The 25,853-nt window shown below is 36.9% G+C and overlaps 1 protein-coding gene across 1 annotated transcript; it reads left to right on the top strand.

Annotated features, from left to right (window-relative positions):
• Positions 1-23,080: 23,080 nt before the first annotated feature.
• ENP (Phototropic-responsive NPH3 family protein) lies at positions 23,081-25,225 on the top strand. Its single transcript, XM_078983345.1, has 3 exons — positions 23,081-23,176; positions 23,262-23,331; positions 23,454-25,225. The coding sequence occupies exons 1-3, from the start codon at positions 23,109-23,111 to the stop codon at positions 25,074-25,076; spliced, it is 1,761 nt and encodes a 586-aa protein (XP_078839471.1). The 5' UTR covers positions 23,081-23,108; the 3' UTR covers positions 25,077-25,225.
• The last annotated feature ends 628 nt before the right edge of the window (positions 25,226-25,853 follow it).

Here is a 25,853-nt window from a genome sequence, read left to right as displayed (position 1 = left end):
AGCTTTCAAGCCACAGTTTTGTTTATTTGATCACGGAGGTGTGTAATTTATCTCCCTTTCAACTTGTCTCTTTCTGCTTTCACCGGCTGCTTTGTGTCGGTTGGCTAATAGCTCGTCCTTTAGTCTTTTAATGCCATTAACTTAAGCAGCATTTTCTTCGTGATATTCTTTTGTCAACTTTAGTTGTAGTTGCTTTAACAAACTTTACTGTTGCAATATTAAACCAACATTGATTTAAGTGCTTATTTTATTATGAAACTAGGCTTAGGTTAGGTCTTCTTTCAAAGTTCCTTGTCTATATGGTAGCAAGTAAATTAATAATTTATTAAGTTTGGTGGGTATTGTCACACACTTGTCACAGGCATCACGTTGACACCTTATTTCTGCCAAAACTTATCATTTGCTACGTGGGGTTGACATACTTATCATGCTAAATATATATTATCTATAGTTAATTTAAAAAATAAATATTGCAAACATAATTTTTTTTAAATTTAAATTCCATTAAAACAAACATAGAAATTCAAAATAAAAATCACACTAGAAATTAAAAAAAAAAACAGCAAGCTAAAAAAAACATAAATGTTAAAAATATCACAAGAATACTAGAAATTCAGAAACATCATACTAGAAATTCAAACATCAGTCATTTGAAGCTCTGTCTCACAATTTACCAAAACTCAACAAGCTTGAAATCTTTGTCAGTTTCAACAAGTAAGCCTCTAGAGCATTCTGTAACAAAATATTTTCATTTTCACCATTTCCGACATTATGCATCACCCTACGAAACACAATAGTAAACCGAGTTGCGAGTGTGTGCGCGTTTTTCCATTTGGCGTAGAGTAGATATTTTCTTCGTGTTTGAAGGGTCTGGCGGTTGTATATTTTGGCAACTCTACTCCAAAAAGTAGTTTAAGGGTAGTCATTGTGGTGTGGATCTTCTACTACATCAATCCATGAATGAGCGAGTAAGATATCTTCTTCGGTCGACCAAACAATAGCTATTTTTTGTGATAGGGTGTAGAAAATAATAGAAAAATAAGAAAGTTAAGAGAAAAAAATTAACGAGATTTGAATAGGGTGAAGAGTGAATAAGGATGAGTGTATTTATAATTGAAGATTAAATGTTTAAATTTTGAAATTTTGGGAAAAAAAACGGTTATATTTTTGAATTTAGGTATTTTTTGGAAAGAGGATAATTTTTGGAAAAAAAATGCTTAAATAATAAATGGGTTAAAAAAAACTCTCTCACATCTCTTCGTCCTCGCCGAGTTGCCGACTGAGCTTGGCATGCCGAAGGCTCGGCCCGGTACCAAAGTAACCGAACGGAAACCGAATGCCACATCCACCAACCTTATCACGCTAGTAGTATAGCCGGAACTGGAATAACTTACAAGGAAAAGGACTAAAGAAACTCAAAACAAAACCATTGACAAAGAAGTGAAGAACAGAATCCAAAGAAACTAAGAGGCGAAAAAAACCGGTGGAAAATCTTGAAACTCTATACCTAAGTTACAGGGGCAAAAACCTGAATGATGTAACTTGGAGCCGCCAGCTTAATTAATACCAGGAACATGAAGAAGAATTGCACAAAAACCATTCACAAACAAAGAAACACCTCGAACTTGAAGTTATGCTTCTTTATGGGATATACTCACTTAGAACATTAAAGCTATCCGGAGTGGAGTATAAACTTAAGCATGAAAGCTGACTTGGTAGTCCAAGGGACGCATGAACACCGCCCCCAACATCCGGTGGCTTGACTGTGAACTCTCTATGAAAATGGATGAAGACGACCAATAGGAAGCAAATAGCAGCAACAGTCCAATATTTGAACTTTTTTTTTCCTTTGTATCCGTTGTAATAAAAAAAAATTATTTAGTTTTCAATTTTAAAAACACAAACTACAACTACATATAAATACCACCTATTTTTTTTTTTAACATTTCACACTACAAAAACACATAACTTCTTTCTATTTTCTTACCTTTTCTTCAACCTATTCATCCAAATCAAACACCCAAAATGATCCATATGTAAATCTTAGTTATATGTAATTGATTACTTCCTCAATCTAACAACTTATATTCATCAATCTTTCATACTACCCAAACTATTACCAATAACAACAACGACCACAACAATTCAATCAACCATAATTTCAAGCATTTCAACAACTTTCTCAATAATTCAACCCCAATCTTCTCAACCTCAACAATTTCACGCACAACCTTCACAACCATCTCAAGTCTCATTATCTCAATCTTAACCTATAAACTTCTACAATGACGATGACGAGTGGGTCCAAGAAACACAACAACCAATTCGAAGAAGGCAAAACAAAGGAAAAGAATAAAAAAACTGCGCAATAGAGCGAAGATGAGGAGGAAAACTTTAGCGAAAGCGTGGATTTTCATACCACAAGACGGTCACACCGGGAACACGTAACTGGGTCAAAGGTTTTGGAATCGTGTTTTAGACAACTTTCATGCACTGTTAGTAAGGGAAATGGAGCGGAAGTATGACTCGGTCAATGTAAAATGGCGTGACCTATGAGCAGCTTGCACAGAATTTAATGACATATTTGACAATCTTACACAAAAGTGGTAGCAGCAATTTTAATATTTTATCAACTGCATGCTACAAATAATGGTAAACCATTCGACAACCAAAAAGCATGAGAAGTTTTTTGTAAGGGTAAAAAATGGGCCCTTTATCCAGGTGAGGCGCATCCAGGATCTACCACCAAATCCAACAAAATGCTAAGAACTTCTGAGTCTGAGGTGAGTTTTGACCTCGACCTCAATGATGATTTCGATGGCACCAAGGGGTGTAACAACCAGTTACTTCGAGTCAAGAAAAGTCAAATAAAGTCAATAAAAGTCAAAGGAATTCAAACATAAGTCAAATAGTTAAATTGTTTAATATTTAAAGAATAAAAATAAAATTTGGCTTGGATGATTTCAATTTTTGGGAATCAAATCCCAAGAGGGGACCAAAATCACCTTTTGGAGATTTCATTTGAGAACCGAGAACCGAAGACCTTCTCTTAGTACACTAAGAACAAACCCTTCGGACCAAAAACCCTCTTAACCGCAAACCACTTGGACCAAGAACCTTGTCTAAAAACTCCCCTTTTCGGTTGGACTTTTGACCAAATTCATGGATTTCAGTTTATAGGATAAGCCAAAATCTCTAGTTTTAGGAGGTGGCACACAATTCAAAAAGATAAATTACACATTTCAATGCAAACCACGTCATCCTTACTCCCCTTTTTAAAGCTTTAAGACCGAAATCATACCTCATTTCTCACATTTCCACTTTGAAAACCTTCCATTTTGCTCTCAAAACCCATACTCACGTCTTCTTATCTTCATACCATTTCCCAGAAGACCTTCAAATCTTCAAATCTTCATAAGAGCGTCTTCAAACATTCATCCAATTTCTCAGGAAGAATCAACCTTTTAATTAATTCTTAGGAATTAATTTGGTAAGTTTTTCTTACAAAAATTAGTGTTATTTAACACTTTAAATTACTAGATATCTAATAGTCACCTATATTACGTATGTAAAATAAATTAGGATTTCGACCATTCACGTGTTCTAACCCGAGGATCATCACCATCACATAGTATTTAACCAAGAACGCACACGCGAAGTGAGTTCATACCCCTACGTTTTCATGATTTTTATATGTTTTTACGGACGGGAAGGGGGGGGGGGGGGGAATATTAGTAAAACACAAGATAAATTGTGTTAATATACAAACCGTTACATTTACATTTTTATCAAATATAAATATACATGCGAGTACAAATTTGATACAGTAAGACTTTAACTTTTTTGTAACATGTCGAACAAAAATGGTATAATTATATAAACGAACGTATATAATTATTTTATTCCAATTTATTATCATGGAAAATTTGATAATAATATACAAAGGGTATATCATTTCGACGATACATTTATATAAATTATAATGAGTATAGTTTATGGAACATACATACTATTTTACCCAGTTGGGGGTATAGAAAATAATTATTTAAAAGAATAATTATTTTTCATAGTATGTAAACATTTACCTACAAACATTACAAGAAAAAGGAGTTTCATTACATTACACGTAAATCATTAATATAGTTTTGTGAGACATTATCTTCAAATACTTACCTAAGTACCATAAAAAGTCTTGTATTATAACCAGAGTCTCCAGGAGGAAGAGTGTGATAATTGTGTATAGATCTATACGGGACTGGCAATCACGCACTTAAACTGTTAGCTACAGGTAAATGTCGTACCATTCCGACACATAAAGAACGTTGTAACAGGCCATCAGTCATTCAACGTGGTTATAATAACTCACAATTTGATATTAATATTACATTTGGTTTACAAATACAAACATATATTCACTGGTTTTATTTAACGATAAAACTACACGAATTACAACAAACAATACATTTTACAACTGGGAAACGTACATACAAAAGGTTGTATACATATACAATTACAAAACATTCTCCGAGTACAATACAACTTACATTTATGGAAATATACATTTTCATGGTTTTATATATGTATAAAACTAAAGGTTACTATTTTAAGTATGGTAAACACTTGTACATCTCGGTCTTGGAATACTTAAGACTATATTTCACATGTAACATTCCAAAAATTCAAACCAATTTAAAAATTTTAAAACATTCCAAATCATTAAAAATCATTACAACTTTGTTCTCAAAATGTATAATATCAGAGTTTTCCCAGAGACATAGGTAAAGCATGAGGAGCTGTACGATCACACTTTTGCCTTCCCGCGGTCATCAGAAGTACCTAAAACAAAATCAACAAGTGTAAACCCGAAGCTTAGTGAGTTTCCCCAAAATACCAGCGCCATACAGATATAACCATATCGTATAAACATATAAGAAAACAGCAAACAACATGCATAATGAGCCATCAGTCTGACTGGACCGACTCCCGGTCCTCAGCCTATCTAGACCGCTCTCCGAACCATCGATACATCTGGACCGCCTCTCCTCGGGGCCTTCATCCTATCCGGACCGCTCGTTGGGCCTTCGGCCTAACTAGATTTGCCTAGCCCGGGCCTGCAGTCTACCCGGTCCGCCCGGGGTGTCTTGGCCCTACAACACACAACAGGACCTGCCTCTACCCTTCCCCCATACCAATAAACATGTTCATATAATTATAGTACACTAGCATGCAATAACAAAGAGTCATACAGATCTAACCGATCTCTAGCATAGACTGTGAGATCTCCAATTTCACGGTCAAAAAAGACCAATTTGTTTATGCTTTGTTTTTAAAAACCAGAGTAATCTTTCAAAGAAAACGGTTGCAGAATTTATTCCCAAAACAAAATATGATAAGAATTTATCAAAGCATTTCTTAAAGAAATGTATTTTCATTATATAACAAAATCTCAGGATGTCATGTTCCGATACAGACACATAAACATAAATATAACATACATTTATTTACACTAGTGATTTACATCTCCTTTAATCTCTCAGTGAAATATGTCTTCGTATTGATACCTGTGGCCAAAAAAGACCGGTTTCATTTATGCTTTTAAAATAATTTCAGAGTAAATCCTTTTGATTTAAAAGAGTTGTGGAATTTGTTCCCAAAACAAAATATGATAAAATAAAGTTTATCAAAGCATTTCATCAAGAGATGTATTTTCATTATATAACAATATTCGGGATGTCATGTTCCGATAAACAGACCAAAAGCATAAACAACAAAAGATAGACCATACAACAGTTACATATAACAAATAGTCGAATATCAAAAGACCTTGATAAGTCATCCAACTTATGCTCTCGCGCCACTACCTGTAATACAACGAAACTGAGTGGGTAAGGCTTGGGAGCCTGGTGAGCATATAAGGTTTTCAACCCACAATAAATAATTATATTTAATTTCATCAACCAACAATAACCCGATTACCCATTCCCGTTATCCTCACTTTACGTCCCTAAAACAACATCTATTACAAGGGACCTAATCTAGGATTTTCATCGGGACGGACATTACTGCAAGGGGTTTCCTCAACAATAGATGTCATAAAGGTAACCATGAGGGGGATAGAGTACACCGGTGAACACATCGTTCACAACACCTACATGTTATGAACCTGCTAACGTTCCACAGGACTATCTAGAAAGAGTCTGTGGTCGTCATCCATACTCCGCTAGATGACTAGGTCAACAACAACATCGAGGCCTTTCATCTGTTTATCACACATCAACTATCTACCCATGTTCTACCCAACATATTAGTACATAAACATATATATTTTTATACATAGTTTAAAACCTGTATAGCATTCTCATTCAATACGTATTCCAAACAACATATTAGACACATACACATAACACGTATTTCATAGAGAACAAGTCATATCTATGAGATAGAAGGAAGTGAATATACATTCACACATATAACAAAAAAATATACACATAACACATATTTCATATAAAATACTTCATAATTATGCGTTAGAAGAAAGTAACTACACACTCACTTGATCAGAAGATGATCGGACAACACTACAGCTATAAGAGTAGTATTCTTCGGTGAAACTGGAATCACTTCACACACCGGGCTTCTCGCGGACAGAGCTTCGGCTCAGAAACTCTTTTCTTCTCGGGATCTCTGGGGCTTCGGGACTCGGTTCGGGTCTTCGGGGGTACTTCTTTGCATGTAAATCGAGGTAGTATGGGTGAGAGAAAGGTGAATTAGCAACCTTGGCCGACTGCCCCTTTAAATCTATTTGTAGGGCAAATTTCTCATTTTCCACATCGTGGGCACTGTTTCCACGTCGTGGGCTTGAACGTCATTGCATGTGTCATCGTCCACTTGCTCTGTCAGACTCCAAAAGGCGTTAGAAGTCATGCCACGTCGTGGGCACTATTTCCACTTCGTGGCCACCTGACACAGATTTGGGGTTCCCGTCCCGAACTTCATAAATTCATAACTTTCGCATACGAACTCCATTTTCGACGTTCTTTATATCGATGTGTAGGTAAAAACAAGATCTACAAGTCTCGTTTAGACTCCGTTGGCTAATATTGACTTTATTTTTAATATATTATAAATATATTACTTTTATATTATTTTTAGTAGGTCGAGACAGGAAAACTCCATTAGAAATTCATAACTTCTTCATCCGACGTCCGTTTTCGTCTGTCTTTTTACCATTGGATTACTATCGACGAGATCTTCGATTCTCGTTTAGATTGTTTCGGCTAAAAATCACTCGATCTCATATTTGAGTATTCGGGCTGCATACCACTAAGTCGAAACTTCGGAAAATCGTAACTTCCTCATACGAAGTCAGATTTGGGCATTCTTTTTATGCACGCTCTCGGTTTAATGTATTCTACGACTTTCGTTTAGATCATTAAGGCTAGATATTGCTTTAGCTTAAATTCATATTTTACGTCATTCAGTGTCGTGCCGGTTCTGTCGCGAAACTTCGACAAGTCATAACTTCTTCGTTAAAACTCGAATTTCGGCGTTCTTTATATATTCGAAAACCTCGTTTTGACCACTACAACATTATTGATAGATATCGAGTTTATCTAATATTTCATTTTTTATGCTCATTCTTAACCTTTATTCAATTAAGACACACAATTAAGCACAGAACACATAATACTCAAATAATACACTTCTATTATTTCAAAACGGATTACAAAGGTTAACCTAGACTATTTCATTAACATTAATGACAAGACCAGAAACACAGGCGTTACAATTCTCTCCACCTTAGGATAATTCCGTCCCCGGAATCACACATCAACAAACAAATGCGGATAGCGACTCATCATGTCACTCTCCGTCTCCCAAGTGAGATTTGGCCCATTCGTATGTTTCCATCGGACAAGCACTAATTCAACCATCTTACGTCGCAACTTCTTAGTCTTTCGGTCAACGAATTCCTTTAGTTCTTCAATCAACCTTTTGTTCTCATCAATTCTTAATTCAGAAATTGGAATTATATCGGGAACTTCTCCTGTGAATTTCCTCAAATAACACACATGGAAAGTGTTATGAATCCCATTCAGTTCTTCGGGTAATTCAATCTTGTAAGTTTGGTTCCCAACCCTCTGAAGAACTTTAAACGGTCCAATAAACCTTGGACTTAACTTTCCTCTTTTCCCAAATCTTATAAGTCCCTTCCATGACGTGACATTAAGAAAAACCGAATCTCCAACTTCAAAAATCATCGGTCTTTGCTTGTTGTCAGCATAGCTCTATTGACGATCCTGAGTTGCTAACATTCTCTCCCTAATTATTTTCAACTTTTCAGCAGTTTGATGGACTATCTACGATCCCATAAACTGCTTTTCCCCAGCCTCAAGCCAACAAGACAGCGTACAACATTTTTGTCCATACATAGCTTGATAATGTGCCATCTTTATGCTCGAGTGAAAACTATTATTATAGGAAAATTCTACCAAAGGTAAATGTTCATCCCATTTACCTAGGAATTCCAGGATACATGCTCTCAGCATATCTTCAAGCGTTTGTATCGTTCGTTCGTTCTGACCATCAGTCTGTGGATGGTAAGCTGTACTCAAACACAACTTGGTACCCAATTCCTCTTGTAGACTTTTCCAAAATCTTGAGGTGAAACGGCTGTCACGATCTGACACAATCGTTAACGAAACACCGTGAAGCCTCACAATTTCCTTCACGTAAGAATTCGCAAGCTTATCCATAGACTATTTCTCATTGGCTGCTATGAAATGTGAACTCTAAGTGAAGCGATCAACGACCACCCAAATCATGTCGTGACCACTTTTCGTTCTAGGCAGCTTATTAACAAAATCCATAGCAATGTCTTCCCACTTACCCATAGGCATAAAAAAATGTTCTAAACTCCCGTACGCTTTCTGATGCTGTTCCTTGACCCGCGCACATGTCACACTCCGCCACGTACTTTGCAATAACAAGCTTCATCGTCGGCCACTAGTAATAGGTTTTCAGGTCCTTATACATTTTAGTGCTACCGGGATGAATCGAGTACATGGTCTTATGAGCTTCTTCCATTAGAAGATCTCTGACTCCTCTGGTCTTAGGTATCCAAATCCGATCTTGGAACACCTTCAATCCATGACTGTTTATACCGAACACCAAGTTTTGCCCAAACGTTCTTCTTTTCGATCATTCTTCACAGAAGATTCCTCTTGAGCTTTCTTTATACTCTCCACAATTATCGAGACAACTTCTATTCGCAACGCTCTTGGCCTTTTTCTTTTAAGATTAACTTTCCGACTGAGAGCATCAGCAACAACATTAGCTTTACCGGGGTGGTAAAGTATGTCACAGTCATAGTCCTTAAGTAATTCTAGCCAGCGTCGCTGCCTCATGTTCAATTCTTTCTGACTAAAGAGATATTGAAGACTCTTATGATCAGTGAACAATATGCACTTCGTGCCATAGAGATAATGCCTCCATATCTTTAAAGCGAAAACTACCGCTGCCAACTCCAAATCATGAGTCGGGTAGTTCTTTTCATGCTCCTTCAATTGTCGAGACACATATGCTATCACATTTTCTCTTTGGGTCAATACACAACCTAACCCAACACCAGACGCATCGCTATAAACAGCGAAGTCTTCAACTCCATCGGGTAGAGAAAGAATCGGTGCCTCACATAGCTTCTTGTTTAGCTTCTCGAATGCTTCTTTATGCTTATCATTCCAAGCATAAGTAGCTTATTTGTGGGTCAAAGCTGTTAATGGAGTAGTGATCGAAGAAAAGCCTTAAATAAACCTTCGGTAATATCCGGATAATCCCAAAAAGCTTCGGATCTCCATGGGACTTTTCGGTTGCTCCCACTTCATCACAACTTCGATCTTTGCTAGATTAACCATTATCCTTTCTTGGTTGACCACGTGACCCAAGAATTGGACTTCTTGAATCCAAAAATCACATTTGGAGAACTTAGCATACAACTTCTCCTTCTTCAAGACTTCCAAAACTTCTCGCAAGTGTCTACCATGCTCCTCTTGACTTTTTGAGTAAATCAGAATGTCATCTATGAACACTATCACAGATTTATCTAGGAACGGATTACAAACTCTATTCATTAAATCCATGAAGGCTGCTGGAGCATTGGTTAGTCCAAATGACATAACCAAAAACTCGTAGTGTCCATATCGCGTTCTGAATGCAGTCTTCTCTATATCCTGCTCTGTCACTTTCAGCTGATGATATCCTGACCTCAGATCGATATTTGAAAAATAACTTGAGCCTTGTAGTTAATCGAATAGGTCATCAATCCTTGGCAACAAATATCTATTCTTTATTGTTGCCTTATTCAGCTCTCTATAATCGATGCACATTATCATACATCCATCTTTCTTCTTTACGAATTACACCGGAGCTCCCCAGGGTGATGAACTAGGTCTAATGAAACATTTTTCCAATAACTCCTAAAGTTGCATCATCAGTTCCTTCATCTCCGTCGGTGCTAATCGGTAAGGTGCTTTCGCTATTGGCGTCGTTCCGGGTAACAAGTCTATTCTGAACTCCACTTGTCGATCAGGCGGTAATCTAGGAAGATCTTTAGGAAATACTTCCGGATAATCAAACACCACCAAAATACTCTGCACATCCTTCTTTTCTTTCTTAGCATCAATTACGAATGCTAGATACGATGTACATCCTTTGGCCAAACACTTTCTGGCTTTCATCAATGAAATGATTCAAGAATTCACTCTGTGTTTGTCCCCATACACCATAAATGACTGTTTCCCTAACAAGTTTACTTTTACAATCTTCTTCTTGCATAGTATTTCAGCATCATTGGCGCTAAGCCAATCCATTCCCAGCACGATGTCGAAACCGTTTAGTTCGATAGGCAATAATTCCTCGTGAAACTTATTCCCATTCAAGTCAATTAAGATGTTTTTCATACGATGGCTAACAGGTACAAACTTGTCACTAGCTACTTTGACTAATAAAGCATTATCTAGTCTATCAATAGGCAAAGCTAGTTTTCTACCAAATTCATGCGAAATAAAGGAGTAGTTGGCTCCAGAATCAAATAAAATTTAGGCAGACAATTCGTTTACGGGAAAGGTACCTGAAGCGACATCAGCTTCATCTTTAGTAGCTTCCAGTGTCATCTGGAATGCTCTCGCCTTCGACTTTGGCGGAATGTTGGTCTTGTTGCCACCTTCTTTTTTGGACAATCCCTCGAGATGTGACCCTCCTCACCGCAACCATAACAAACTTTCTTAGTGAGGGTGCATTCGTTGGTATAGTGCCCTGGCTTTCCACATTTAAAACATGTGGCCACTACCTCACATTTTCCATGGTGCTTCTTCTTACATTTTTCGCATCATTTCACTTCGCCTCCTCCTCCTTTTGAATTAGACTTTGAGAACTTGTTTTTCTTATAGGAACCTAAAGGTCCATCGAACTTCCTCTTTTCACCATCCTCTGACCTCTCCATATCCTTCTCCCTGATCTGGGTCTCAACATTCTTAGCAGCCCATATGGCAGCTTTCAAGGTCGTTGCTTGCTTAACCATTGGACCAAAGTCTGCTGGTAACCCGCGAGCAAATTTGTTGACCTTTGCTAGTTCAGTTGGAACTAGGTATGGAATAAGTTTCATCTTCTCCGTGAAACTTGCTGCATGTTTAGTAACACTCATCTTTCCCTTCTTCAAATTTTGAAACTCGTTATTGATTTCCAGAAGGTCCCGCTCTGAGCAATATTGTAATTCCAGCTGTTCCACAAAGTCTTCCCAAGACATCTTGCTAGCTTCTCCTTTGGGCATCGAGTCCGCTAGTAACTTCAACCAGCTTAGTACCCCCAGATTTTAACAGAGGGATCACAAGAGCGGTCTTCTATCAGTTACTGCACTCGCAACATTCAAACATAGTCTCCATTTCAGAGATCCAATTAATCACTTCCACTAGAGTCGGGCTTCCGGATAGACATGATGGTTTGGATGCCATGAAATCCTTATACTTGCACCCACGCCCATCATTTCCTCTAACCTGGTTATTATGCCTAACAATCGGTGGGTCGTCTTGACCAATGATCCCGCTAAAGTTTCCTTTTTCAGACTGCACTCCATTTACTTCGGGCTCTTCGACTTGAATTGATAGTTCTTCGCGATTCTGCCTAAACAAACGTTTGGTTTCCTCCATCTGACGATCCAACATCGTCTGAATCATCAATTGCACTCCGACCATTGTTATTGGCTCTGGTGTTGCTGCTGCAACAGCTACTTGCTCTATTACAGGTATCTGATTCCCGTTTTCGTCCACATTTCCAACTCCACTACTTGTTCTCACCATTTTTGGTCTATACACCGAATAAGGTGAAATTAGATCCCCATTCACAATAGATATTCAAATCATCTTTATCACTCTGAAACGTTTACATGTTAGTTCTAATACCGTAGACATACATTTAAAATCCTATACACATAAGGTTTCTAGATCCGGTCAGCAACATACCATAGATCCGAACAAATAATATCATATATGGCAACATATAACATTTAGCACATAAAAGCATTTTAGGCAACTTTACTAAAATAAACTAGTGCTCGTGTCTAAAACATAACAGACACACATCTCACAATCTTCACTTAGCACTGTTTTCACGTCGTGGGCTTGAACATCATTGCATGCGTCATCGTCCACTTGATCTGTCAGGCTCCAGAAGGCGTTAGAAGACATGCCACGTCGTGGGCACTGTTTCCACGTCATGGCCACTAACACAACTTTGGGGTTCGCGCCCCGAACTTCAGAAATTCATAACTTTCGCATACAAACTCCGTTTCCGACGTTATTTATATCGAAGTGTAGGTAAAAACAAGATCTACAACTCTCGTTTAGACTCTGTTGGATAATTTTGACTTTATTTTTAATATATTATAAATATATTACTTTTATATTATTTTTAGTTGGTCGGGATAGGAAAACTCCATTAAAAATTCATAACTTCTTCCTCCGACGTCCGTTTTCGTCTGTATTTTTACCGATGGATTACTATCAACGAGATCTTCGATTCTCGTTTAGATTGTTTCGGCTAAAAATCACTTGATCTGATATTTGAGTATTCGGGTTGCATACCGTTAAATCGAAACTTCGGAAAATCGTAACTTCCTCATACGAAGTCAGATTTGGGAATTCTTTTTATGCACGCTCTCGGTTTAACATATTCTACGAATTTCGTTTAGATCATTAAGGCTAGATATTGATCTATCTTAAATTCATATTTTACGTCATTCAGTGTCGTGTCGGTTCTGTCGCGAAACTTCGACATGTCATAACTTCTTCGTTATAACTCGGATTTCGGCGTTCTTTATATATTCGGAAACCTAGTTTCGATCACTACAACATTATTCATAGATATCGAGCTTATCTAACATTTAATTTTGATGCTCATTCTTAACCTTTATTCAATTAAGACACACAATTAAGCACAGAACACATAATACTCAAATAATACACTTTCAAAACGGATTACAAAGGTTAACCTAGACTATTACATTAACATTAATGACAAGCCCATAAACACAGACGTTACATCTCTTCACCTGATCCATATTCCCGGATCTAAAACTAACCTCTTGGTCTGATCCATACTCCCGGATCTAAAACTATGCACAATCCATACTCCCGGACTAAGGACAATTTACTATACCTAAATCATGATCTGATCTATACTCCCAGATCTAATAATAAGTTTATCTTATTTATTAACAGTAACATTCTCGAGATCCCTCTCGCAATACATGTCAATGGGTTTTTAGAGTACACCGGTGAACACATCGTTCACAATCACCTACAAGTTGCGAATCTGCTAGAATAGTCTGTGGTTATCATCCCTACTCTGCTGAATGACGGGGGCCATCGTTTGGGTAAAGGTTTCACTCATTTTCCACTTGTCACCCTCATCTCAAGATCTATATCACCTCTAATCTCAATATCCAACTCATCCTTTTATCACACACCAATTATGTCATCTACCCATGTTCTACCCAACATATTTGTAGATATAAAATACATATGCAGTTTAACTCATTTAAAAACTATATAAAACATCCATTCCACACTCATCTCAAATAAACAACAATATATAAACACATAACACTTATTTCATAACAAATACTTCATATTTATGTGTTAGAAGAAAGTGACTACACACTCACACAAAACATATACTTAATACATTCAAACAATACTTGTATTAAAATCGTGTTATGAAAGGGACTATACACTCACACAAAACATATACTTAATATATTCAAACAATACTTGTATTAAAATCGTGTTATGAAAGGGACTATACACTCACACAAAACATATACATAATACATTCAAACAATACTTGTATTAAAATCATGTTATGAAATGGACTATACACTCACTTGATCAGAAGATGATCGAGCAACACTACGGCTTGTAGAAGTAGTATTCTTCGGTGAAACTGTGATCTCTTCACACATCGGGCCTCTCGCGGGCAGAGATTCGACTCGGAAACTCTTTTCTTCTCAGGATCTTCGGAACTTCGAGACTTGATTAGTGTCTCGGGAAGATAACGGGGCTTCGGGGGGGGGGGGGGGGTTAAAATAGGGCTTACATAGAGTATCAGGAGTGAGAGAGTGATAAACTACAACCTAAATTAGATCCCCTTCGATTTCTATTTATAGGGCTGATTTTATGGATTCACGTTGTGAGTTCAGTCGTCGCTACATGCGTCATATCAAGTTGCATCTGTTAGGCTCCAGAAGTCATAAATACTGAGTTCACGTCGTGAACACTGTATTCACGTCGTGAACTCTGACAGTTTTGGGGTTTCGCGCCCCGAACTTCAGAAATTCATAACTTTCGCATACGAACTTTGTTTTCGATGTTCTTTATATCGACGCATAGGTAAAAAAAATATATACAACTTTCATTTAGACTTCGTCGGCTAATTTTGACTTTATTTTTATTATATTATTTATATATTATTTTTAGTAGGCCGAGACAGGAAAACTCTGTTATAAACTCGTAATTTCTTCATCTATCGTCCGTTTTTGTCTGTATTTCACCGTTGGACTACAATCAACAAGATCTTCAATTCTCATTTAGATTGTTTCGGCTAAATATCACTCGATCTCATATTCGAACTTCGGGTTGTACACTGCTAGCCGAAACTTCGAAAAATCATAACTTCCTCATACGAAGTCAGATTTGGGCTTTCTTTTCATGCACGCTCTCGGTTTAACGTATTCTATGACTTTTGTTTAGATTGCTAAATCCAAATATTGCTCTATCATAAATTCACTATTTACGTCGCGCTGTGTCGTGTCGGTTCTGTTGCGAAACTTTGACAGGTCATAACTTCTTCGTTATAACTCGGATTTCGGCGTTCTTTATATGTACGTAATCCTTATAACATATAATACAACTTATTTAAGATTACTCCTAATTAATCTTCCATAAAAAATTCATTTTTGATGCTTATCGTCTCTAAATTGACTAGCCCGGATCTACGAGCGTTACATAGACACCTTCCTACAACCAGGATATCAATCAAACATATTACTAGCATAGCAACCATACTAACCCAGGATGTAATCTAACATAGCAACCATCCTAAACCAGGATCTAAATCATAAAGGGTCGGCCTTGGTGTCGTAGACCCTGTTGATATAATGAGGAGAACTCACCTCGCAACTGACGTCAGAAACTAGAAAGCTTCAACTCCCGGATCCAACATGAACTTCACTACCTATATATACCATAAAAACCTTTTTCATAAGTCTCCAAATTACCAGAATACCCTCAGAAGTCAACTGGTCAACTCTTGGTCAAAGTCAACGCACACAGTCAAAGTCAACAGTCCATGTTGACTCGACTCATCGAGTGCAGTTCACCTACTCGTCAAGTCCTTCCTGAACTCGAGAAGTAGTGAAATCCTTGATTGGCCCATCGATTTCTCCTTTAACTCGCCGAGTTCTTACGTGTCTAAGAATTGGGAGAAACCCCAGCCGACTCGCCGAGTCTTCTAACGACTCGCCGAGTTCAAGGCAAACTTCAACGGAATCGACGAGTTGTTCATCCAAATCATCGAGTTTATGGCCATCTTCATCGGGCTCTCCGAGTTGTTCATTTAACTCGCCTAGTCCTCGTAGACCTTCATCCATGTAGACGTTTTTTAAGCCATGGCAAGGCTCCTGATTACATATCCAAGCTTCTAAGGCATGTTTATCACGTAAAGTTGCAAACTTTACGCACATGCAAGGTTCTAAAGGCCCTAAATGATCAATCTATGCATCCAATGGAGCTTTACACCTTAGGAGAGTCTCATTCTTGCACAAACTGGAAACTTTATGTACTAAGAAGCCCAAAGGAGCTGAAATCTGAAGTTACAACTTCAGATATGAGATTGCAAAGTAGAATAGCTCCCAATCATACTATGAAAACCCTAGACTTTGTCTAAAGAGGGGATCTAGAATGAATGAGGTTAGGGTAACGATTTATACCTTCCAAAAGATGCTAAATACAATAGATTTCAGGTCCTTCAAACTCCTTGCTTCTGAATACTTGATCTCCAAGCTCTTTTCTCCAAGAAAATCCTCCTCCAAGCTTAAGAATGCACAAAATGAGCACACACACACACATGATTAGGGCTTTAGAGGGACAAGAAGTAGTGAGGGGGAGGCTGGGGAAGGCCAATGATCCTTTAAATATGGTGAAATACCCCGAAATTTAGGGTTTCATCTGCCAGCTTCTACTTGTCGAGTCCCTTTATGGACTCGGCGAGTAGACCACCAAATGCGCGATCCCACCTCGCCGCTACTCGACGAGTAGGGCAACCAACTCATCGAATAGATCTTTCAACCAAATAAGATTTCATTTAATTCCATACCTGAGAACCGGGGCATTACAATTCTCCCCCACTTGAATTAGACTTCGTCCTCGAAGTCTGCTGCAGCGAATAACTCTGGGTAATGCTCGCGCATCTCCGCCTCCGACTCCCATATCCATTTGGACCCCCTCCGATGCTCCCACTACACCTTCACCAAAGGTATTTCTTTGTTCCGCAAAATCTTCTTCTTCTTCTCCAAAATGGCCACAGGCCTCTCCATGTACTTTAGGTGCTCATCGACCTGAACATCATCCAGTGATACTACCGCCTCCTGATCCATGACACACTTTCGCAACTGCAAAATATGGAAAGTGTTGTGAACCCGACTAAGCTCTTCCGGCATCTCTAACCTGTAAGCCACCTTGCCAACTCTGATAATGATCCTGAATGGTCCAATGTAGCGGGGACCCAATTTCCCCCTCTTCCTGAAGAGAATCACACCCTTCCATGGTGAGACCTTCAAGAGAACCATACCCCCACTTGAAACTCTAACTCAAATCGACGTCTGTCGGCGTGACTCTTCTGTCGACTCTGAGCGGTCTGCAATCGCTGCCTAATCTGCTGAATTTTCTCGGTCTCATAAAGACAATTAGAACCTACATAACATACAATGGGCCTAGCACTTCCTGATCTATAGGCTTAGCCTAACATAAAAATAGGCCCACCCCAACATACTAATGGGCCTAAACCAACATACCATGCAAGAGTCACAAAGACAACTAGCATAATATATCCTAGTAGGTCAACATTGGTGCCTTCGACCCACGAGTACAATGAGGAGACTCACCTCTAGCTGTTGAAACACTCGAATAAATCTATGACTGCTGGTTCGGGAAAATCCCTCGCTATCAATATCAATAATATACACTTATTAATTGGATTCCGACCTAGAACCAAGAGTCTAAGGTACTTGGCCCATAAACAGGGTAAATGACCATTTTACCCTTTATCTAACTTGGCCCAAAGCCAAGGCCAAACTCAACTATTCAAAAAGACCCAAAACTTAAATAGCATATATGGTCTATCTTCCAAATTAACCCCCAAACCCATCATGGACAAAAATCCAAGGAAGCCCAACAAGCTAGCCCTAAGCCCAAAATAGAGGTCTAATGGCCCAACCAGACCCAATCTTACAAACCAAGACTATGGACCAAAACCGAGGTTGTCAAGCGCAAAAGCCCATCTGCTGAGTACGCGAGGTGTACTCATATTGTATTCTTAGTGTATTCCATTTGGGGATAGTATGCACAACATACCGTCTCGGTACACCATACGTACTCCCTAGTTTGCCAACCTACTCCATTAAGCACTTAATTAGTTGTGACCTCAAGCCAAACTCTCAGACCTGATCCTAAAAATGAACTTATTAAGTAAATTTGGAAACTTTAAACTCATGCATGGCTTAAAGGGACTCAAAAGCTCAAAAAGAGCTTAATAAAGGTCTTAATGCTTGCGTGGACCAAAATCTTCCATAAAGTTGACATTTTTATGAACATGCGGACTAAATAGGGCTAAAATCTAGCATGCATAGCTTTCGGAGTAGATTAAAAGCTCACCTTTAACTCAAAAGTCTCCAAAAGTGCACAAAATACACCATAAACTAGATCTAACACCAAAGACCATCAAGGTGAGAGATTTTTACCTCAAAATGCTTGCAAATGAGTGTAAGATCTTGAATCTACAAGCTCAAGCTATCCCCTCAAGTGCTCGTCCTCCTCTTCTTCTTCACAAACCACTAACAAACACTCTTTCAAGCTCAAAACTCACCAGATCACACTAGGGTTTCGATTTTAGAGTAAAGAGAGATGGAGGATGGTCTAAAATGTACAAGAGATGATCTAATGATGCTTAAATAGGGTACAAACCCTAAAAATTAGGGTTTTTGTCTGGATGGAGTATACCCCGCGTACTCCTTGTACACCCAACGTACTCTATACAGTGTGTGATCCCTACTGCCTAGTACGCCCAATGTACTTCTCTGTATGCCTTGCGTACAAGGCTTAGCCTTTTAAACCACCAACTTTTAGAGGTCATAACTTCTTTGTTATAAGTCCGATTTCGACGATCCTTATATCCACGGATATGTAACAAGAAGCTCTACACTTCTATCAACTCATCCTTACCTTAAAACTTCCGAACTAAAATCCAAAATTCATAAAATTTCCAAACTAACACTTTACCAATATACCCCTTGGCTCCAAAACACAAACCGAATTCCCGGATCATCTATATTACATTACCCACACCCAAATGGATCTAAATCTCTCTTTTTCAAAGGGCCATAAGCCTTGTGATAATCGATCTTCGGGCAACAACCCCGAATTAGGAAACGATTTGGAACAGGGTGTTACACATTTTTTATGGATTTTACTATTACTAAGGATGTATGGAAAGAATGTGGTTTCGATCATACTTTTTTTATTAGAAAATCAAAGTACCCAAATGATACATATTTTGGGATAAAAAATATTTATAAGTGGATTTTTAAAAATTGTTCAATTTTTGTATCATCCAAATCTTAGTTCCCTCATATTTTAATTAATTTTTCAGGCTCTTTTCCTCCTAAAATATTTTTTGAACAAAGAGCCCCGTAGGACGCGTCTGTTTTGCATAATTGCATGTTAAGATGCCATTTGCCGGAGTGGGTTTGGTTTCCAGATCACAAAAACTTAAATTCCACGTGTTTTAGTTTATTATTTTTGGGGGATGGTAGAAGGAGTTCACTTGTAATATTTTTTTTTTTTAAAGATAAAAATACCCTTACTATACGTATATTGACTTAAATAGAAATAAAAATTTAATTATATGTATTTTGATATATGAAAATTTAAGATCTATTAGATTTTTATTAATTACTTCATTTTTATTTCTTGCCTACCAAATGTGTTATAGATTATGATCCATTAACATTCCACTTTAAAAGTTGTGTATGTTGCACCTACAATATAAGCCTCGAGTTTCCTTTGCTACATGAAGTAGCTTAAGAGTGTTCAATGTTGATCTATTTAACATCACATTTATCACAATTGTGTAATATGTGCTAATGTTGATTTTATTTTTAAGGAAAAATACTTTATTTTCAACCAAGAATAACATGCTAATTTTATTTTTTTAGAGAAAAAATGACATGTTGCATGCAACTTTCATTTTCAAGGTAAAAAAGAGCATGATACATTTATTTTTATGCCAACAATAGCATGTTACTTTCTATTTTAAGCCAATAATAACATGGTGCTTTTATTTCTAAGCACACAATTAATATGCTACTTTCATTCTTAAGCAAAAATAGCATTCCGATTTTCTTTTTAAACCAACAATAACATGCTAGTTTCGTTTTTAGGGAAAAATTGCATGTTACTCTCATTTTTAGGGCAAAAATGGCATCCTACTTTTATTTTTAAGGAAAACTAGAATGACACTTTCATTATTAAACTAACAATAGCATGCTACTTTCATTTTTATGAAAAAAATAGCATAAAGCTCTCTTTTTTTAAGTGAAAAATAACATGTTACTTTTTTTTAATGAAAAATAGCATTTTGCTTTCATTTTTAAATGAATAATAAGAGTTCCTTTTATTTTTAGGGTAAAAATATCATGCTACTTTCATTTTTAAGGTAAAAGAAGTACCTGATACATTTACTTCGAAGCCACAAATAACAAGCTACTTCACTTCATGTAAAAATAACATTCAAATTTTATTTTAAATCAACAATAGCATGCTACTTTCTAATATTTTAGCATTCTACTTTTATTTTGTCGTATTACATGCAACATTGTACTCTAAAAAGGTTATGCAATCGTAGAAATTTCTTGAACCATGCGTTATGAAGGATGGTAAATCTTGGTTGTGCGTCAATGTTCCTAGAGACTTTAAATTTTACTAGAAAAAGTTTGAGGTTTTTGTTAACTACTTCTGAAAGCGGGAATTGGTGCAGTAGATGTTATTTGTTGTGCATGAACTACTGTGCAATGTAGATAACATTTGAGTTGTGACTGATTTGGAAAATAAATACTTGGATTGATTTGGAAACAATATCCATGTAGCTTTGTTAGATTACCTTATGTTTTAAAAATTTTAGAAAAACATTAATGTACTACCATGAATGATTGTGGTTGTTATTTTGAGTATATCAAATTTTAATGATCAATAATTAAAATGTTAATTTACAATCTAAATAAGTAAATCTTATTCTTTCTTTTTTTTTTTGGTTTTTTAGTTTTTATTTATATTTATAGATTTAAAATTTTTTGTTTAGTTTTTTAATTAATCACTTATTATACCATGTATTATTTTAGTTATTTTAAATTGTTAAACTGTGAATTCCACAAGTTATAACCTAGTATATATAACAAATATAACAAGTTTATTAAAAAATTATAACAAAATAGATATATATTAATAACAATTATAAGTTTTTTTTTTCCTAAAAAAAAAAATTAAAATTTCTAAGTTTTTCCGATTTTACTTATTTTAACCAATTCTAAATTTTTTTGATTTTGACTGATTTTTATCGATTTTGACCGATTCCGAGTTTTTTGGCTGATTCCTAGTTAGACGTCTTGGTTCCTACTCGATTTCGTTTAATCGGCCGCCTATACTGATTTTTGCAACACTGGACCAAATGATTAGAGTACAAGTTGTAGAGCCAAATGTACACCCAAAATATTAATACTAAATAAAACCATTAATAAACCATAAATACCTTCAATATTGTAATTGTCGTTTTTTTTTATTACGGAGAAGTTTAAGGGTGAACTTTTCTTTGTTTCCAAGAAATCAATTGGTATTGGGAATGAAGTTGTCTGTTGCGTATCCGGATCGAGTAATTTTAGAAAATATTGGACCTAATAACAAATGTATGGAGCCACGAAAAAGGATGGATAAGCAAAGCGAACACCAAATTAATTCTTGAAGTTTGGATATGATCGGTACCAATATATGTTCGGTTCGGAAATCGTGTCATATTGTTTTGGGCATCCACAATGCAACGAACAATTTTGAACTTAATGAATTATCACATCATCTATCTACTATTCATACAATTCTACCAATTTTTTCATGAAAAAATTAATAAATATACAAAGAGAAACTTTGTTTTTTCACAAAACAAATAAATAAATAATCATGTCATGTAGTGGTCATATAACCACTCCACAATTGAAAAGCTTTTTTCATATGTGTTATATTAAACCTGTTTATATTATTATTTCTTTATTTTATTGGAAAAGCTCCATGAAAAAAATTGTTAGCTAACAAGTTTCTTTGAAATTTTTTTGAATGAAAAAACTCTTATTGTAAAAGTATGTTTGACATACTAGCTGAATAGTTAACTCCTAACTGAATAGTTAACTGTCAGTTGAAAAGTTAACTGTTACATAAAAAGCTAGCTAAAATTGAAAAAATAACTGATAAAAATAATTGTTCGGTAAAACTAATTGAAAGGTATAAAATAACATAAAAAAATATGTTTTTATAATTAATTAAGACTATATTTGAAAAAAAAATTTAAAAAACTACTAAAAAAAACTAGTCTAAATAGTTTTATAAAAATATAACTTATAAGTTATTTTATAATTTGCTAAACATAACAACTTAAAAAAAAAACATAAAATAGTTTATAAGATAATTATGACGCGCTAAATACAATCTAAGAAAAAAGTTTTCATAGATTTTTAAAATAAAAAATCTCTCCAAAAAGAAAATCCAAGACCATTATTTCATTGAATACCAATCATATCACCTCATTAAAATATACTATATAATCCATATATATACTCTTATCTTAATATAAGGCAACCCTAATATTCCCTAAATAACCATAAAATACATGAAATGAGAATGAATCAGTACATAAAATTTATAACAGATGTACCGTGAAATTTAACCTGAAACTGGCGTGAGAAATTCATGTTCCATTTAACGGGGATGGAGATGCTCCAAAACGTTAATTCTAAAACGTTAATGAATGATGGTACGAAAAGCAGGAGACAAGTAAATAAAATCTCATAGGTGCAGAGAGTAGGACAGAGGACGGCGGCGCGTTGTCGTGGACGGGTGGTTGGATAATTCTGTCAGGCATAATGGCATCATCAATGAGATCATTACTACGCCTTTCCACCACCCCCTTTAACCCCCACCCCCACCCCCACCCACTTACTGCCCCAATTTCACCCAAAGAAGATGAAGTTCATGAAGCTAGGTTCAAAGCCCGATACATTTCAAGCCGATCATGAATCCAACTCAATCAGGTATCAATAACACCTCATTCTCCTTCTTCTATGCCTCTTCTTAGATTAGATTGAGGACAATGCGTGAATTTATTTACGGTTTCAGGTGTGTTTCATCTGAACTGGAGACGGATTTCACTGTCACAGTTGATGAAGTAAAATTTTATCTTCACAAGGTAATAATTATGACACTATTGACTTCAGCGTTGAATATTTTCGTGTATTTTAATGGACATGTTGAGCGAGCTCTACTGTCAAGCTTTTATGCTGAAGAACATAGTTTCTGTTTCTGTTGTAGTTTCCGCTTTTGTCGAAGAGCAATCGATTGCAAAAACTGGCATTGAGCGCAAGCGAAGAGGATTCCGACGTCGTTCATCTCGTCGATTTTCCTGGTGGACCTAAAGCTTTCGAGATCTGTGCAAAGTTCTGCTATGGAACAACGGTTTCTCTCAGTCCTTACAACGTCGTCGCCGCCCGTTGCGCGGCGGAGTACCTCGAGATGACGGAGGATATAGATAAAGGAAACTTAATATTCAAAATCGAGGTGTTTCTCAAATCGAGCGTTCTTCGTAGCTGGAAAGACTCCGTCATTGTGCTGCAAACGACCACGGCTCTTCAACAATGGTCGGAAGATATAGAGATCACCACGAGGTGTATCGAGTCCATTGCATCAAAAACAGCTATTGATCCTTCGTATGTTAATTGGTCTTATACTTACAATCGTAAACTCGCTGCAACGAACAGAGTCGCCGAGGTTGGTTCCGTACCGAAGGATTGGTGGGCTGAAGATCTGTGTGAACTGGACATCAATGTCTATAAACGCGTGATGATGGCTGTTATATCAAAGGGAAAAGTGGAAGGCGACGTTATCGGAGAGGCGCTGAAGACGTATTGCCTGATGTGGTTGCCGGACTGTAATGACCCATTCGAATCTGATGACGCTCATGTTGAAAAGTACAAATCACTGGTTGAATCAATGATTTTCTTACTAACTCTGGATAAAGGAGTCGATTGTTCATGCAGTTTCTTACTGAAACTACTTAATGTCTCGATTCTCGTCGGAATTGATCCATTGATACGTGACGATTTGATCAGAAATGTTAGTTTGAAGCTCGATGAAGCATCTGTTCATGATCTGTTGATTCCGGCCGAGCATCCTCAAACCACGGTCTACAACGTTGAGCTTGTGCAGTTCCTTGTTGATCGATTTTTGAATCCGAAGAGTGTTGACGAAGAAGAGGAAACGAAGGATTTGGTTTTGGTAAACCCTCGACGCTGCACCACCGTCGGCCGTCTGATCGATGGGTACCTTGCAGAAGTCGGTCGTGATAAAAACCTGACGCTCTCTGCTTTCATGACTTTATCACGATCAATCCCTGACTCCGCAAGACCAGTTCACGACGGACTGTACGGCGCCATTGATGGTTACTTGAAGGAGCACCCGAGTTTGACCAAAGAAGAAAAGAAAAAGGTATGTGAGTTGATTGACGTCAAAAAGTTAACGTCAAAGGCATCCTCCCACGCTGCACAAAACGACCGGCTTCCGCTGCGGATGGTGGTGCAAATCCTGTTCCACGAGCAGGCTCGAGTGACTTCCGCCGTCAAACTTGCAGCTCTTACCAAACAAGAACCGGTTGAACAGAACTGGGAAATTAAAGTGCCTCTACGCTCGAAATCTCTGAAAACACCTTCACGGATGAAGATGAACGACGACGGTGATTTAGAGAAGCAGGTGATGAGCAGCGGCGGTATCCGGCAGCTGGTGCCGTCCCGTTCACGGCGGATCCTGGATAGGTTTTGGGTGGTGGGGATGGGGCAGAGGAGGAGTCACGGGGAGAGCAAGAGCACTGTGACATCTGGAAGTTCACAAACCAAGTCCTCTGGTTCATCTTCAAGAAAACAGAGGTTTTCCATTTCTTGAAATGCGAATTTGCTTTCTGAATCAGTGTAATTGTAATTGTGTTTCCGCAAAGTGCAAACAAATCGGTATCGGCGTGTTTGATATTAAATAAGATAATGTAGTAAATTTGGACGTGTTTTGGTAAAGGTGGTCAACTTATTTTTTGAACATGGAACATTCTTTTCAATTTTGTTCGAAGTTTATATTTTATTTTGAATTCATATCAGATTTTAGTTTTAATTTATAAATTTCTTAGGCAAGAGACACTTGATGAAAGTAAATTGATAAAATAAGAAAACTTTAAAAATTCAATATCTACCTAAACACATTCTTTTTTTCCTGCGCAAACTATCTTTTGCATCTGTGTAATCCTATTTTTAGACCTAAACACATTCCAAATTTAGTGACAAGGGCTTTATAACTACAAAGCGAATTATATAACGAAGATTTTAATCTTCCCCGTGATTTTGGCAACAATTATGCAATGAATTTCAAATGCTTCCCTAAATCTCGTTTACATCCCAAATATTCAATAAATTTACGTTATTTTATTATATTCTAATTCACCGATGCAACAATTTTTGAATTTGACATGATCGAATCCGATTACATATGGTTCTTCGCCCATGAGCTTCTTTCTTAATGTTGGTACGAAGTTTCAGAATGATATTAACTAGGAATCTACGATACAAATACATAAGGTTTTGACAACTCTGTAAGTTTTTCTTACTTTTCCTTAAATTCACATTTTCTCTTTTACATTTTGTCGATAATTCGATTGGAACTTGTGATTCTAAT

Source organism: Lactuca saligna, chromosome 3, assembly GCF_052625555.1.
Source record: "Lactuca saligna cultivar CGN05327 chromosome 3, ASM5262555v1, whole genome shotgun sequence".
Taxonomy (NCBI): domain Eukaryota; kingdom Viridiplantae; phylum Streptophyta; class Magnoliopsida; order Asterales; family Asteraceae; genus Lactuca; species Lactuca saligna.
The sequence above is the reverse complement of the archived record's forward strand: the minus strand, read 5'-3'. Positions and strand labels throughout refer to the sequence as shown.